This window comes from Leuciscus leuciscus, assembly GCF_965113295.1.
Source record: "Leuciscus leuciscus genome assembly, chromosome: 3".
In the NCBI taxonomy this organism is placed as follows: Eukaryota; Metazoa; Chordata; class Actinopteri; order Cypriniformes; family Leuciscidae; genus Leuciscus; species Leuciscus leuciscus.
Genome location: NC_138727.1, coordinates 59,484,721 through 59,503,690, shown reverse-complemented (window position 1 = coordinate 59,503,690; position 18,970 = coordinate 59,484,721). Strand labels below are relative to the sequence as shown.

General features: G+C 38.6%; 1 protein-coding gene across 1 annotated transcript in view; it reads left to right on the top strand.

The window, feature by feature from the left end:
• The window catches only part of LOC309495541 (polymeric immunoglobulin receptor-like), a gene marked incomplete at its 3' end in the record, with an annotated part of 73,269 nt that overhangs the window by 2,562 nt on the left and 51,737 nt on the right, over positions 1-18,970 (top strand). Inside the window, exons 5-7 of the mRNA XM_082165323.1 lie at positions 10-321; positions 12,757-13,071; positions 13,159-13,470. Of these exons, the coding sequence (XP_082021449.1) occupies positions 10-321; positions 12,757-13,071; positions 13,159-13,470 (939 nt within the window). The remainder of the gene's footprint in view (positions 1-9; positions 322-12,756; positions 13,072-13,158; positions 13,471-18,970) is intronic.

The window sequence follows — 18,970 nt, the reverse complement described above, 5'->3', positions numbered from 1 at the left end:
TATATATAGATGGAAAATTTCCAAAGATGGAGTCTGAATCTGTTCATCTTGGTAAAGAAGTCAACATCACCTGTCAGATCCCAGAGGAACATAAAGTTCATTTCTGCAAAGAGGATGATGATCACATCTGTCAAAACATCAGCACATCTGCAGTGACAGAAATGAGTCCTTCATCTGAGAGAAATGAAGAGAGAGTTTTTACAGTGAGCATCAGTAATGTGAGCGTGAGAGATGCTGGAGTTTACTGGTGTGGAGCAGAAACCAGAGACACACATTTGACTTTCATCTCCCTGACCACCAAAATTCAGCTCAACCTCTTCAGTGAGTGAATTCAGATGATTTCATTGTATTAAATACAGTATATTCAGAATCATGTGTGTTAAATGTCTGTGTTTGTTTGCAGTGGCTCCAGTAGTGAGACGTGAAGGAGAATCTGCTGAGATCTTCTGCCCTTATGATTCAATCTATAAATCAAAGTCAAAGTCTCTCTGTAAGGGGAAGTGCTCCACTAGAGATAGAAATACTCTCAATGAGACTGTGAGAGAAGAGAAAGAGACCAAGACTGACAGATTGACTCTGAATGATGACGTCACTGCAAGTGTCTTCACTGGGACCATCACTGGGACCATCACTGGACTGACAGCAGAGGATGCTGGGAAATACTGGTGTGCAGTGACATTAGAGAGAGACGTGAATTATCTTTACACTCATCTGATCGTCATCATGAACGAGGGTGAGGAAGGTTTAAATATCTGAATATGTGAAACTATGGCTGAGACACATGAAACTCAACAGAGGCATATAAAGTAGAATGTAGTTATGTGTAAGTATGCAGAGATTAACAAACTGTACTGTTTCGCTACTAGTAACACAGCAAAATCCCCAGAGTTAAATCAACACTGCTCAGAGCACATATGGTCCCACTCTACAGAGTGTTAAAGTAACTCTGAAGCAGTGTTAAAGTTAATAAGATAATTAAGTGATTAATTAAGTGATGATTGAACATTAGTGATGAACACCTGCTGTTAACAAGCAGAATTACTGAAGGAAAGTTAAACACAAGAACTACAACTGACTTCCAGTTACAGCCTTAGATTAAATCAACAGAAGAGAAAAGAAGACATTATATCTGTGAAGATCTCAGCAAAAAAGGGTTAAACAACTCCACAAACAGCATTACCAGCTTCACTTATTACTAACCAGACTGACTTTATTTCTGTCAGACGTCTACACAAGTTCTAATTGAGAATTAACAGAGCTTTAGATGTTGATGGTTTGCTGATAATGTTTGGTCACCATTATGGTGATCAGTGTTTCCTTTAGTTGGGCATATTGACTTTTTATGTGAGTTTGTGGTCTTTGTAACAGTGTTTACAAAAACAGGAAAAGTGTCTGAGTGTGTGGGGTGTTTAGGGAAGCGTAGCGCTGAAACCTTGTTGTAATTGTTAGGATTTTCAGAAATCGGTTTTCTGTTCTAAAAGTGATTGGGCAGAACAAACGTAAGTCATAGAGGGATGCTAGTACACACCCCATCTACAATGTCACAGAGGCTCACCCCAAATAGCCTGACGGTAGCATTACAGTGACCAAACGTACAAAATTGCTCAACTCCTAAACCGTTAGTCGCAGACTCAAGTGTCTAAAATCACTGGAATCATAGTAATCCAATAGCTCTATGGCGATCAAACGTACCATATATCAGATTTGATTTGTACATGACGGGATGCCAAATCATTCGAATTGGGCATGGACACTTTTATTAAAAAAGGCTTTAACTGCTGAATGAGATAATTTAACCAAATTCAGTACACCCAAATATGGGCTCAGTTTGTGGTCATTTGAAAAAGGATGCAGCGACTGGACACTTGGTGGCATCATTAAATGATGGGAAAACCCCCCCAGAAAATGGCAATATCTATGCAACCATCAGTCTGATTGACTTGTCCAAGGTGCTGTGGTTGTGAATGAGGACATTCGCATATCTCTGAAAATACGTTCGTTGTCAGCCAATGAGGTTTGGGCAGCTATCAGACAAGGTTATTGGAGGCCAATCAGAACGAAAACTCGCTGGTCCTGTTTGACTCACGGCTCTAGAGGTCTGTGAAAAGCTTGAAAGAAATGACAGTCTTTGTGTTTTTCAGGTGCGTAAAGGTCTGTTTATTACTCAATGCCCACGACAGTCATACCATATGGTAGAACTCATTCTGAACAACTTTGCCTCCAGGATCGCCGCTGTCAATCGAATCGTTAGTTAAATATCAGAGATTATTTCAGAAATCTACTTTTGTGAACTTGTCCTAAGTTTTTTCCACTCAACCATAGCAGGTTCATGCAGATAATGGGCATGGCCAAGTCTACCCAAAAGCCTATCTTTCCTAAATGAAAGCTCAGAACTTTGTGTCATTAGGTGAGCACATGATGCGACTTAAGAGATAAAGAAGCATGCACACTCTTACATTTATGCAAACTTATACCACTCTTAGGTGGCGGCATACCTGTTAAAAACCTTTAAAAATGATGTATTTCTTTAGTAAATTGCCTATATTGGCTGTAAATGCTTTCCATGATAGGTGGTTACAGGATTGCTAAAGAAAACAAAATACCTTTTTACGCATGTGCTTAAAGGCCTTAAAGCGCTTGAATCCTGGTAATTGCTGCTATATTTTATAATGTTTTTACTCACACTTGTTTAAAATGTATTTACAACCCATAAATGTTAAAGCAGACATTTATGTTACATAGAAAAGTGCTGAAAATGATTTTAATAAGTTTTAATATTTGTGTAGATATTAAGTTATTTGTGTTTCTCTTGATTTCTCTTTAGTGCCTTTGTGTTTTATTTTCAGGTTTCTCCATGATCATCATTATTTGTGTGTGTGTGAGTCTGCTGCTGATTGGTGGATTCACTCTGACTGTGTGTAAATTAAGACACAAGAGACGAGGTTTGATCATTTATTCTGTTCATTTATTTTATTCTGTTGATACAAATGAATAATTAGTTATTTGATTGTCTCTGTTCTGCTTCAATCTGCAACAGTAAAATCTCAATGAGTTTCTGTCTCAGATGCTGCTGTTCGTCTCCAGTTTAACACTTGATGTTGATCTGATTCCGTCACAGATCCTGGATCAGCTCAGATTAACAGTCATGATGAACTACCCACAATCCCCTCTGATGAGCTCCTGTACGCGTCTGTCAGTTTCCAGAAGCATGAAGAGTCTCTCAGTGAAGCTTCAGTCACTGTCAGTAAGAACGAGCTTTACTCTGATTACGCCACGGTCAGTCGCCGCATGAGACTCAACTAACTCACTTATAACAGATCACAGATCAGCACACATTACACCAGACCAGTATTTGCTTATGTTTACAGTTAGTTGATAAAATTCTCCTTATAATCCATAGTTTAGCGTAATGTTTTATTGACCAGGGTCATTCAGTTTGTTAAATCATGAGCCACTTTAAAGTTTCCACTGCCGAACATGTTGCTTCTTTCACACGTTCAAAATGTGTCAGATGTTGATTGATGTGCATAAAGAGTTTGTCTCAGTTCATCTCAGTTTATGTGTGATAAAAACAGGAAATACAAACCTGAGGTGACACAAAACGAAATGTAAAGTTTCCACTCCAGATGCAAAGATGTGTATATTAAATGCAGCTCTTGGCGCCTCTATAATAGCAGCTCAGTAGCAGCAGCTCAAGTACAAGAAGGTTCACAGCAAATTTCCCAGTGTTAAATTACACTGATCAGTGTTTATATGAGTCCAAACCCCTAATTTCCACCAACTGCGGAACGGCGGCGGAGTCAATAGGTTTCCATTAAAGTCAATGTGTGTATTTTCACTGACTGCGGAACGGCTGCGTTCAGACTCCGGAGATCCACAGCCCTCCGGAGCAGATATGCAGAGCTTCTATTTTTGCCGGATGCCGGATGCCGAAGAGCTCCGCAGCAATTCAGCACTTATATCGCGCGATCATACGTGAATTCACGAGATCTCGTGGGTCCTCGTGACTTCAGCTGTTAGTCATAGCCGCAGCCGTTCCGCAACAAATCCGGACCTGGTGGGTAATGAAGCACAGCGGAGCACGGAGCCGATCCGCAGCCGCTCCGCAGTTGGTGGAAATCCGGGGTCAGAGTGTTATAAGTTTCACTGAAGCAGTGTTAAAGTTAATTAGGTAATTACATGATTAATTGAGTGATGATTGAGTTTTATTGAAGACACCTGATGTTAAAGGAACACGCTGACTTTTTGGGACTTTAGCTTATTCACCGTATCCCCCAGAGTTAGATAAGTCCATACAGTACATACCCTTTTCATCTCCGTGCGTGCCGTAACTCTGTCTGACGCACCCACCGCTAGCCTACAGTAGCTTAGCACAAAGACTGAAGGTAAACGGCTCCAGCTAGCATACTGCATAGAGCCCTGCACGGGGCAAAACATCCAGCCCTAACCGAGACCTGGCCCGTGGTGTTCAAGTCCTAATCCGGCCCCAGCCCGAAAACGTCTGCAGTTTTTCAGCCCGAACCCGACCCGAGACCAACATCAATATCACTTTGAGCTCTCTCTGATGCGCTCTCTCTGATGCGCGCTCTCTGATGCGCGCTGTCTCTGCTAGACGCACACACATACACACACACGCTACTAGGTAACATTTTATTATAGGCCTCAAACATAACTACCACCACCGACAATTATGCCCACAAATATTAATACAGAGAAGCATAAGCATGCAGTAGAGAATAGCCTATTATATAGCCAAATGTGATCCAGCAGTAAATAAAGATTTACGGCCTACCTTTTTTTGAAGTTAAATAACTTTACTGAAGAACAACGTTTCAAAGAACTCGTCGCCAACTGGCTAACGTTAAATAATAATAAAAACATAAAAATAAAAAAAATAATCTGTTGAACTGAGTAACGTTAGGCTCATTCACTGTTTATTCGCTAGTGTTGTGAAGAAAAAGAATAGCATCCACTGTTGAAGCTTCAGGCTCAGTGATCAAATCAAAACTTCAAAATGCAGCTTTTCCTGAAGTATTGGGAACTTTTAGTAACTCCCCACGCTCCAACTTCTCCCTGATGCTCTCCATGGTCAACTGTCACCTAATGCATTGCACATTCGCATATTGCGAATCGCATATTGCGTTGCATATTTATAATATTATCAATATAACAATATTTCATACAGTAGCCTGCGCTCTGCACGTATATTATGGGCACGATGAAATGAGAGAAGCTAAATGAGCCCGAGTCCAACCAAAGCCCGATCTGTAAAAAAAATAAAAAAAATAATGGCCCGACTGCTCCCAATAAGTGACATAATAACGCCAACATTTTCCTATTTACATGTTGTGATTTGTATAGTCACAGCGTGTACAAATAACATGATCACATGAGACACAACCATTTCCTAACCGTATACTGTGACTATACAAATCACAACATGTAAATAGGAAAATGTTGCCGTTATTTTGTCACTTATTGGGAGCAGTATGCTAGCTGGAGCCGTTTACCTCCAGTCTTTGTGCTAAGCTAGGCTAGCGGTGTTTTCCGTCCAGCTCAAAGCCACAGAAAACATGTGAAGGTTGAGGGTCTCAGTTCAGTTTAATTAAACACACTTAATCAGGAAACCCACAGAGATATTATGTGTGAGATCCTCATCAGACAGCAAACAGATTAAAACATGGCAAAATGACGAGTCTTTATAGTTGTGTTAGAATGTTTACAAGAATATTTTAGATTCCGTTAGCAATGAATGATTATGATAAAGGTTCTTGGATAAAGAGACTTGCTTTATAGATTGGTGTGCTTTAAATCAACAGCAAGAAATGCTCTTCAGCTTGTGGTTTGCTTTTGCTCTCTGTATTGAGTTTTTCACGCCTGCAGGTGTGATAAATTTTTTTTTTTTTTAAGTGTAATTAACGATGGCCACAAACTTTCCACTCCATAAAAAGATGATGTGAATTTGTTTGTTGTATGAACAATTATAACAATTATGTATAACATTAACATGCTCTTTCTCCAATAAGTTTTAGTCAGGTTATCTAAAATTCTTTTTATGTTTAGAATTGAACTTGAATCTGTGATGAAAAGATGTCAACATTGTCTGTAAACAACAGTCTGAATAAATAATGCCTATTTGCATCTGGTTTTCGTCTGACTTGGTCTATTTCACCCACGGCTGCATATAGAGCCTTCAGTTCTTATTCTAGATTCTGAATATTCAAATATGGAACGACAAAGATGTGAGAGCCAATGAGGTTAAGGTGCAGTTTCAACTCCTCCCTTTTCTCCTTATATGGCGCTGATAGTCCGTTTGAATGTAAACAAAGTTGACTGGTGAATCATCATAAGAACAGATCAGAGAGAGGAATATGAAAAATCTAATACATTTAGACCTGTTTTTTACATAAAGCTGTTGTATGTCTTTAGAAGACTTGAATTATGCATCATGAAGCGTATGATTTACTTTTATGGTACTTTATTAGATTTTTTTAAATGTGATTTTATGGCACTTTATTTGCGCTGAGGCTCGTGAATGTCACGGTATCTTCACAAATTCAAGAAAGACTGTTAAATGACTGATAAATGATGAAATGCCTCATTATACAATATATACAGTACTATATTAAACATTTGTTGTGACAAAGTTGTATTGTACTCAAACTTCAAAAAATAAATATCAAAATTACACAAAATGACAGTAGGCCTATATCAAACTAGGCTATGTGTACACATTATGAGAGAAAATAAAGTTTTTTTAAAAATTATTATTCCTTTAGGGAGAGTGTAATAGCCTATTTTATATGTCAATAATGTGTATATTATTATTGTTAGCTTAAAGTGTTGATTTAATAACTGAAAGTTACTTTTTTTGAGAGTCAATTCTGATTTTTCCTGTGTTTATATATATTTCAGTATTATTTCCCATGTTTTCTGATGTATAATTTCTGTTCTGTTTCTTTAATGGTTGCGCACACTTGTTGTTACACAAGATTGAACTCGAACAGGTTTGGGCAAAGGAAATACGGCAGGGACAGTTTTCTTACCGTCTTGTTGTCTGTCATTTATGGTCAACACAAGATAAAGGTTTAACAAGTGTAATACAATAGGAAACAGGAGCCAACACGATTTTGACCGACTTCTGTGACGAATAAGAGCAAATTCTCCTGCTTCTATAATACAAGTGAAGTGAACTTTGCATCTACAGAGAGTATCATTTAAGTAGAGACAACAACGGCACTGAACTAGTATTCTGTGAAAAGATTGTTTAAGAGCATCAACTGAGACTGTAAACACAAACACAAATGTCTTATTCAAACCTCTGGCTCCATCTAGCGGCAAACATGTGTTAATGACTGTTAAACACAGTGTCTTGGTTTTAGGTATTGTAAAGGTTTATGGTATGGTAGTTGATAGAGTAGATGCAAAATAAGACACATTGCATGTAGAGAAGAAGGAAAGGACTGAAGTCTCAGCATTCACTCTTTGTCCAGTGTGTGTAGTTAATCTGTCATCAGTGATGCTGAAGTTTGATTGACAGCTGCTGTCCGTGGTGCTGAATCCAGAACTGCCTGTTAAAGTGAAGCATCAATCAGACTCAGACTTCAGCTGATGATCCTCTGATGATCTGAGTATCAATTATGGTGGTTGTATGTATATCTTTTTTTTTTTTTTTTTTTACATTGTCACGTGACTTTATGTTAACCTTTAATTTGAATTGTTTTATTTTAATCGTTTGCATTGAATCTGCCTTGTTGGTTGACTGAGAGTCCTGATGTATATGTTACTACAGGAGTCTTTACTGTAAACATCACTGATCTGAGAGAAGAGGATTCTGGGAAATACTGGTGTGGATCTCACATCATCACTAAAATCTCAGTATTTAAACAGGTAAGATTTGTTTTGTCATGAAAATTAAGATCATTTTACTGGTTGCAGAGCTTGCCGAAAAAGATGTGTCTTTTGACAATGTTCAATATGCCACAAAACGGTGACAAACAGCATAATCAGATAAACAGATCAACTCTGAACATTAGAAAACAAGCTACTTGTCTGTCATGTGTTTCCCTGTTTGTCATGTGATCCTGCCATGTGTCTTGTCATTGGTTAATTGTCTGATCATTGTTCACAGGTGTCCCTTAACTTGTCATTAGTCTGTGTATTTAAGCCCTCATGTTTGCCATGTGTCTTGGTCGAGTTTACACAGAAGAGAAGAAGTGGTCTATACCAGACTTAGAGTAGGTCACACAGAATTGAATGCTACTTTAGAAATAGTAGGTAATGGTATTAGTGATGTGACGTTCGGCACAGAGGCTTCGAAGCTTGTATCAAAAAAACAAAACATCACACACTGAAGCAGTGAATCGGAGCTTGATTCGTTTTGCCATAACGTGATCTGTGACGTCCGAAGCTTCGTTTCCACACACAGTCACGTGACTGCTTCGTATTCATATTCAAAAATAGCATGAACCCCTTGAGCAGGTTTCGAGTGTCATGCCCTTCGGTAGTAGTGAATACAAAAAGAAATAGACTTAGCCCTCACACTGTTGAACAAGTTTCTTTAAATTTATTCAATTACCCACAAAATAAAATGCCAGCTCCCCAGTTCACAAGCACTTTCACTACCCAGTTCACAAGCACTTCACCATTCCACAACAATTTTCTTTTATTTTGATTATATATCCCTACATGAGCCTTGCCTATGAACTCGTAGGATTAGGACTGAGGCTAAAGCTTATGTGAATAAGGCTGCATTTGTAGATCAAAGCAGATTCATAAGAACTGTTTCTGTATAAGTGAATTAGTCCCATTTATTATTATTTTTTTCATAAATTAATTCATACAGTTGTTGGTTCATACATTGTATAAGAACTACATCAACACTAACATGAATTATGAGGATTAATTGTATTGCTTTGTGGTTTACAGAGCAGAAAGTGATTTAAAAAAAAAACTGGGACGGAAAGGAAGCTTTTCCACCTTTTGACCACAAGATGTCGTTAGTGAGCAATGTGTTGAAAAGCTTCGAGTAATGAACCATTTTACATACAGTCGAGAGGGAAAGCCCCAGTGCTTCACAAAGCTTCATTTCACCATCACTAAATGGTACTGGTTTATGCATAGAGTGCCGAGACAAAGAAGATGTAAATCATGTACTTTTTGTATGTGAGAAATATAATGATAGTAGAATAAATTGGCAGGAAATGGAAGGAGAGAACTCAATACATGATATACTTGAAGAACAGGGTATGAAAAAGGAGAGACTTGACGCTTTATTTATTTTTCTTAATAATACTGGTATAATGAAAAGAATATAAGTTTTTATTTATTTTTATTATTAATTCAAGGCTAAGATTCTATGAAGTTGATGGTATTACACACTCCTGTACAGTTGGTGGTGGTATAATACAAAGGTAGTAAAAAAGAAGAAGATGTGTCTTGGTCAAGTAGTATTGTTTCCTGAAGACCACTGTTTGGGCTTGTTCATGTTAATGTCTTGTTTTGAGTTTTCATTCCACGCCATGTTTTTGTTTCATGTTTGGTTTTGTTTATAATAAACTGCACTTGGGTTCTCATTTACACTTGCCTCCAGTGGATCACTTTACACTACTAAAAAGAAAAAAAAAAAGAAAAAAAAAGAAAAAAAAAGTAAGAATAAAGGAAATTACTAAGACAATGATGGGAACCACAAATGAGATTTGATTAGTGGCACCCAGAATGCACTGCAGAATGCTTTTTGATGGTCACAACTGTTGAGATTCAGAGGCTGATGTGTCTATAAATATATATATATATTTTTTTTTTATATCAGAACAACTTTTAAGAAATCCTTAGAATTATATTGAAAAGCTGAATCTTATGCTGTTATTATGTCAAAACACAACCAACATAATCAGATAACCTTTTTGTTATGAATCTCAAAGGAGATGAACCCAGGCGCAGACAGAATACTCTACACACTATTTATTGACAATAAAACAGAAAACAAAACCCACAAGGGGGCAAAACAAAGGCAAGACTATTCACTGGACACAGTACTCACAGGCAGGTATCACAACAGGTATCACAACAGGTATCACAACAGGTATCACAGGCAGGTATCACAACAGGTATCACAACAGGTATCACAACAGGTATCACAACAGGTATCACAACAGGTATCACAACAGGTATCACAACAGGTATCACAACAGGTATCACAACAGGTATCACAACAGGTATCACAACAGGTATCACAACAGGTATCACAACAGGTATCACAACAGGTATCACAATGAACGAGCACAGGACAGCAAACACAAGGGGATTAAATAGGGAGACTAATGATAACACAACAGGTGACACAGATTGAATAATAATGACTAAATGAGGATAACAAGGGGGGCGGGGCTAGGTGACGAGACAACACAAGCACATGGTCCAAACACAAGGCCATGTGCTTGCACATAAAACATGGGTCTGTCATGATCCTGCCTCAAGACTAGAAATACAAAGACACCAGGGCAGAATCATGACACTTTTCTCTTTGCTTGTCTGGCTGTTATAACTCTGTTACAACAGCCCATACAAAATCCAATATTAAAAGGTCAAGGGTCAAGAGACCAACTAAAGCAAACACTGCAATTCCTTGGAGAACAGATGCCAGGGAGGTGTTCGGTCCCACTTGCATCAAGACAAAACAGTGGTATTGCTCCATAACCTGAGATGCTGGAGATCGGTGTGAAGACCCAAGAGGCCGTTCACATCTCACAGTAGCACACCACTGCATAATATCCCAGTGTAGAACTGGAACTAAATTATGCAACACAATTGTTATAGATTAGACTCCACCCATCTCCTAGACATGAACACTGAACACTCCACCCATCTCCTAGACATGAACACTGAACACTCCACCCATCTCCTAGACATGAACACTGAACACTCCACCCATCTCCTAGACATGAACACTGAACACTCCACCCATCTCTTAGACATGAACACTGAACACTCCACCCATCTCCTAGACATGAACACTGAACACTCCACCCATCTCTTAGACATGAACACTGAACACTCCACCCATCTCCTAGACATGAACACTGAACACTCCACCCATCTCCTAGACATGAACACTGAACACTCCACCCATCTCCTAGACATGAACACTGAACACTCCACCCATCTCCTAGACATGAACACTGAACACTCCACCCATCTCCTAGACATGAACACTGAACACTCCACCCATCTCCTAGACATGAACACTGAACACACACCTCCATCACTACACTCTCACGTCATCATCACCTGGAATAGATCAAGTCTATCCAGGCTGAACACTACACACCATAAGAAGAAAAAGATGGCATAGAGTCCAAAAGTGTTACTTAACTAAATATGTATTGTCCATATTCACACTGACAGATCCAGATAGCCTCACACACATAGGGACAGGGAAAGTTAATCCCATTATGACAGTCTAAAAAATACACACATAGCATACGCTATTTACAACCATCTGCCAATTCATGGGAGAACACTGTAATGTACATATGCATGGCTACACTCACAAATAGGGGATGCCAAATTATTTAGTCTCAGACACTGTAACCTCCACTAGGTGGCGCTCTTTCAGTGTGATTAATGTAATATTCAGTCAGTGCTGATGGTGGGAGGAGCCAGTAAAGCTGATCATTACTGATAAAGAGCTGAAGAAAGAGGAAGGAACTAAAGCAGACAGATGTAGAGACAGAGAGATTCACACAGAGAACATTCAGCATAAAGAAGACTGAACTCAACTCACAATGAAGATCCTCCTCATCTTCTTCACTTTCTCCCTGATCTCAGGTCAGAGCTTTTCTCTTTCATCACTGCAGTAATGATGCTGTTTTCTGTTCATGAGGTTTCTGATCACAGTATCAATCTGATTGACAGGTGCAGTGAGATGCGTCAGTGTCACTGGATATTCTGGAGGAAGTCTTCTTGTTAGATCAGGGAATATTTGGTCCAGTAACTCTAAATATATGGCCAAATTATCTAAAAATGATTATCCCAAATCACCTAAGTGGAGAACAATAATAAATTATAGGACACATGATAAATGGATTAATGCAGGGCGATTCACACTGTTTAAAAACAATGAGGGAAAACTCATGATCTACATCAGAGATTTAATTGAACAAGATGCTGGAAGATACTGGATTAGAGTTGTTGGCCAGCAGTACATTTATATGACTTTGAAGGTGGAAGAAGGTCAGTCATTTTAAGATTAAAGTTTTTGTTTTGTAAAACTATTGATCATTTCAAACCTTTTATATAAGTGAAATATAGTGAAATATATTTCTTCATCTTGTGAATGACAGATTCATGTTGTAAAGAGTCAAAGAGAGTGATGGTGAATATTGGAGAAACTGAAACCTTCAGCTGTGAATATTCACAGAATCATATTAATGATCCCAAGATCATATTCAAAGAAGGAAAAGACTCAATTGAAGAGTTGATACATGCCACTGATACATGGAAAAATAAACAAAGATTCAGAATTTCTGATGAGAAACAGAAAAATCTCTTCAATGTGAGAATTACTGCTGTGACTCCAGATGATGGAGGAGTTTATTTATGTGGAGTTTGGATCAACAGACACTCGTACAGTTACTCCATTATTAATACTGTTCATCTACATGTTATCAGTAAGTAGATTAAACTCTCAATCCTATCTGGTAAAACATTCTGCTTGCTGCAAAATTAATTAGATGTGATATTTGTGATTGACAGCTAAAGTGGGCGTGTCTAGAGCGACTGGCCACTCAGGAGGTCGTATGATGATCAAGTGTGAACATCCTCAACACAAAACCAAGCCAAAATACATCTGTAAAGAATCAGATGGATGTTCAGAGAGGAAGAATCCAGGAGTTCAGGATGAATGGATGGAGAATGGAGATGTTTCTTTATATGACGACACCAGAGCAGGAGTCTTGATGGTGTTTTTTAGAGAGCTGAAAGCTGCAGATGCAGGAACATACAGATGTGGAGTGAATGTGTCTCACTATACTGAGAGCTTCACTGAACTTCAGCTGTACGTCAGAGACGGTGAGGAACCAGAAATACTTTATCTCATATCCAGTATTTGCTCAGATTTTTATCTAATTGTTTGTTGCTGCTTTTTTTTATATATAGATGCAAAATATCCAAAGACAAAGACTGAATCTGCTCATCTTGGTGAAGAAGTCAGCATCACCTGTCAGATCCCAGAGGAACATAAAGTTCATTTCTGCAAAGAGGATGATGATCACATCTGTCAAAACATCAGCACATCTGCAGTGACAGAAATGAGTCCTTCATCTGAGAGAAATGAAGAGAGAGTTTTTACAGTGAGCATCAGTAATGTGAGCGTGAGAGATGCTGGAGTTTACTGGTGTGGAGCAGAAACCAGAGACACACATTTGACTTTCATCTCCCTGACCACCAAAATTCAGCTCGACCTCTTCAGTGAGTGAACTCAGATGATTTCATTGTAGTAAATACAGTATATTCAGAAACAAGTGTGTGAAATTAAAGCAACACTAAATTACTTTTTTTTTTACCTTAAAATAATGTTTCCAAAATCGTATCAGTGGTTCATCAAGTCGTAACAGGGTGAACGGCACTTCTGCATTCGCTTTGCGGCCCTCTATCGGCTATAACCACACTATGCAAGTTTGCCAGATCGGGTCGCGTTTCTGTAGTTCAAATGAGACATAAGAAACTACAAATTTGACTTGCTTTACGGCAAGCGTTACAATAGTCATTATTTAGTTTTTCTTCGTTTCTGACGTCGCAATACATCATACTTTCATGAAATCATGCAACATACTCTACCTTGTCTGTGGACATCGTTCATTCCAAAGCCACTGCTGGATAAACAGCGAGTGTGTGTGTGACAGTAGGCTGAGATAGGCTAAATTATTTACGACAGCGGTAATGGACAATTCCACTTCCAACCTGTAGGGGGACCGAAGAGGAAAAGTTATTTAGTGCTGCTTTAATAGTTCACTTAAAAATGAAAATTCTGTCATCATTTACTCTCCCTCAAGTTGTTCTAAACCTGTATAAATTTCTTTCTTCTGCTGAACACAAAGGAAGTTATTTTGAAGAATGTCAGCAACCAGACAGTTGATGGACACCATTGACTTATAGGTAAAACAATACTATGGAAGTCAATGGGGTCCATCAACTGTCTGCTTGAGTAAATGATGACAGAATCTTCATTTTTTTAAGTGAACTATTCCTTTAAATGTCTGTGTTTGTTTGTTTGCAGTGGATCCAGTAGTGAGACGTGAAGGAGGAGAATCACACATCTTCACTAAAGTGCATTTAAGCATCAACAACGGTAAGACAGTTTTTTTTATTTGTATCTTCTATCATATCAACACTTTAACAATCGGTTATGGGCGAGTCTACCGATGTGAGGGGAGGGGAAAGAAAAAGCATTTCCACTCCATTGTTTGGTTTTATGCTATTTAAAATATGCATACAGTGTTGTCCGATTCATGAACAAATGACTCGTATGAACCATTAAGATATTAATAACTTCTCACTACATAAAAAAACAAAAAAACTAACTAACTTACAGGACCTCTGAGAAATAATCCTGTCCAGATTGTCTGTGTTTTCAGTATGTTGTTATTTTTTCTCACTGTGTTTGTGATGAACACAATTATGACGAGAGACTGAAATACACTCATGTTACTGCAGAGCTACAGTAGTTCTCGTAAACGCGGCCTGCAGTGTTTCCAAATGTCTCCATTTTCAAGGATCAAAAACTCAGGAGTAGTGCAGACGCCAGGCGTAACTGTAGCAAAATGTATGCATTTTAAAATGAAAACGCACTAGTGTAAACAGGGCCTTAGTTTGTATATTGTTTCCTTTCTGCTTCATTGGTTGTCATGGTTTCATTCTGTTGTCATAGTTACTCACTGTTTCATTTCACCTGCTCCTAGTTTAGTTCTAATTATACATATACTATTATACATATATGTTCAGTTCTTTGTCTGCCGTTGTTTGTGTATAGCGCACACTGTTAAAGTATGTTTGTTTTGCCTCGTTTGGATTATCTGCTCGTTGTATTTTTGCTTAGATTTATATATAAAGTTAAAAGTGCTGCATATTAGATCCGTGTAGCCTCTCGTCATCTTCCTGCCTGACTAAACGTTACAGTCTCAGTTTAATTTGGATGTGAAGAATTAGCATTCTTTATTCAGGAAACCCACAATAAGACCACATGAGACTCAATAGAGAGAGATGGAGTAGAACGTGCAGATCTGCAGACGAGAGACTGAAACACAATCATTCTACTGTAACCTTAATAATAAGTAAAATAGAATGAATGAAGCTGTGCATGAAAACTCCCTCAGTGATGTTGGCCAGGTGATCAACAAATGTTACTAACATCTTTTAAAAATAATTTATTTAAATACATATTATTTTATATTAAAACATATTTATGTTGGATATAAAAGCACACTGAGTTGGATTTCATGGACATTTCTCAAAATAAAACAGATAAAAACAAAGTAAATAATTAAATAGCCACAAAACCAGAAACAGGGCAGCTTTATGTTTACAGATTAGACATCACTTTAACTCATCTTATTCATTTTAACTATGTAAATTGGACCTGAGTGTCCTCAGTTGAATATTTGTGTAGATATTATTTCATTCACGTGTGTCTTGCTTTCTATTTAGTGTGTGTGTGTGTGTGTGTGTGTGTGTGTGTGTGTGTGTGTGTGTGTGTGTGTGTGTGTGTGTGTGTTATTTTCAGATTCCTCCATGATCATCATTATTTGTGTGTGTGTGAGTCTGCTGCTGATTGGTGGATTCACTCTGACTGTGTGTAAATTAAGACACAAGAGACGAGGTGACGCTCACACACACACTTCAGTTCAGTCTACTGCACAGTTACCCACAATCCCCTCTGATGGGCTCCTGTACACGTCTGTCAGTTTCAAGAAGCATGAAGAGTCTCTCAGTGAAGCTTCAGTCACTGTCAGTAAGAACGAGCTTTACTCTGATTACGCCACGGTCATTTACCACAGACTCAACTAACTCACTTATAACAGATCACAGATCAGCACACATTACACCAGTATTTAAACAAATAGACTATGATATATATATATATATATATATATATATATATATATATATATATATATATATATATATTGTATTTACGCTTATCCTCACAGTTTAAATGAAAATGTAATTAATCCATAATTTAGTGTTAAAGACGTGTTTATTGATCAGGGTCGTTCAGTTCAGTCTGTTGAATCATGAGACACTTTATAAATTCTGCTCATGTTTCTTCTTTCACATGTTTAAAATAGCAGTTGCGTCAGAGGTTTATTGGTGTGTGTAAAGAGTTTGTCATCTCAGTTTATCTGAGGGTGTGAATAAAACAGGAAATAAAACCCCTGAGTGACACTTCTAGAAAATACTGTGAAGTGTCCAGTCCAAATCCAGAGACACGTTTAGTTAATAAAGGCTCTTTAATAGCAGCTCTTAAAGCTGTTTGCTTTACTGTTTTCTCTTTCTCATCTCTCTCTGAATATTGATTGTGTTTGATCTGCTTTAGATTTGTACATGCAAGATACTTTTGCTAAGGGTTTTATTTATTTATTAATTTATATTTTGCTCTGTTGGGACTGACGTCATTTTTTCTGATGTAAGTTTTACTGTAGAAACATATTTTATTAATTGAAAAATAAACATTGGGATATATAGTATACTATTTTGTTATTGTTTCTTGTTTATTACCCAAAACTGTTGTAGAATCAGAGAGATTATTTACTTCTTTTTTTATTTTTTTTTTATTTTTAAAAAAATTATATTTAAAATGTCAAATATTGTCATGGGATGCCATTGACTGAATTTAGTTGTCCTACTGATGACTGATACAGTATACAGTATAATAATTATTAATATCATAAAAGACAGCGAGAAAAGTTTAAACTCTGCAAAGGAGGAAGTCTGAGTCTGAAATCTGACTAATAATTTTATAATTTTATGCATTTTACTTTGTATCACATTCACGACTGATCGAAATATGCATATAAACTACTAACAATCAGGTTATTTAAAGTCTCATCAATAGTTCATCTTTTTTCATTTTCATCTTTTGAAATGATTTGTTGTTATTGTGATATTTAATAAATGGAAATTATTTTTGATATGAGCAAAAGTTTTGGTCAGAAAGTTTCTCATGAACACTGGAGGTGTTTTTGTGTTTGTGTGACGAACAGGCAGTTTTTTTCCGTCCAGCTCAAAGCCACAGAAAACATGTGAAGGTTGAGGGTCTCAGTTCAGTTTAATTAAACACACTTACTCAGGAAACCCACAGAGAGACACATGAGACTGAACAGAGAGACAGAAGATGAACAGAAGACAATAAAGACTAACAGCTGATCATTCAGTAATTCACCTTCAACATTTAATGAAAGTGATGAATTGAGGAAAAGACAAAAAATAATGAATGATCAACAAATTATTTAATGTGTGATTTGACCATTTTTCTATTTTAAAAACAGATCAAACTAAATGAAAACTATTCCACAAGTCAATGAAACGTCTCGGGTTACTTGACTGTAACCCTGTTCTCTTTCAAAAGCTACAGTCGATGCTGCGCTGATCAGCGCATTGGGAACGTCTTTAACGTGACCAGCTGTGAATATATGTGCAACACGTCAATGAAATTGACCAGGAACTTTTATAGCCTTGGGCGGTGACATCATCGGACCGCCGCAAAGCTATAAATAGATGAGCCACAGCTGCATTGACAGGTCTTTTGTCTGAAGAGCAGTCCTGGGACATCTTCAGCACTGCAATACAGCGCAGCATCTCGTTCCACTTTTTCAGGGAACAGGGTTTCAGTCAAGTAACCCGAGACATTCCCTTTTCAAAATCTACAATCGATGCTGCACTGCTCAGCGCATTGGGAACGAGAATACCCACGCCGCCGTGCTTGTAGGTGTCTGGACCCCTTACGGTTATGTAGTGAAGGTCTCAGGCATGAGCTTGTGATGTCGACGTGGCATGAACATCCAGACTATAGAATCTTATGAATGTGTGCGGAGAGGACCAGCCTGCCACATCACAAACATGCTGTAGTGGAGCACCCCCCGCCAAGGCTTGGGAAGAAGTGACCCCCCCTAGTAGAATAAACCCTGATGCCTACTGGCAAAGCTTAACCGCGCGCCTCATAGGCAAGGGCAATAGCATCCCTCACCCAATGTGAAATTGTCCGTTTTTGTGGCGGCCGCCTCTGTTAAGGCCACAATGACAAACAAATAGTTGCTCTGACTTACGCCACTGGCTAGTGCGGTGGAGGTAGGGCTGAAGAGTACGGACTGAGTCTCTGCTTATCCGGCGTTGTGAACGGCGGAGGGCAGAAGGCCTCAAGAGTGACCGGATGTACGGTAGAGAAGGGGACCTTAGGCAGGTACCCTTCCGGGGCCAAGCATGAAGGTTCCACAACTCGGGCTGGGGATATTGTCCCCTGCGTTTGAGACTGAATGTCCGTCCTGTTCGGTATCGCCCAGTGCGAGCTGTCGAGGAGAGATATTGTTTCCGAGAACCAAACTCTGTTCAGCCAACAAGGCGCTATCAGTAAAAGGCAAGGACCCTTGATGACGAACCTTGGCCAGGACTCCTAAGGATGTAAATCGTCCTAAGGGACAGGAACTTGTCCTGACCCTAAAGCAGAGCCTGCTGCGCTCGCCTGTTTACAAGGCGCGAACACAGTCCGCCTGACGATTTTTGTAGGCGATTACCATAGTATTGTCCACCTGCGCTAGGACATGATAGCCCCTTAACTGCTGGAGGAAGTATTTCAGGGCCAAAAACACAGCCATCCATTCAAGGCAATTGATGTGCTAATCAAGATGATGCCTCCCCAGATCCCTTGGGCTGGACGACCACTTAAGACCGCTACCCAGCCCGACAGGGAGGCGTC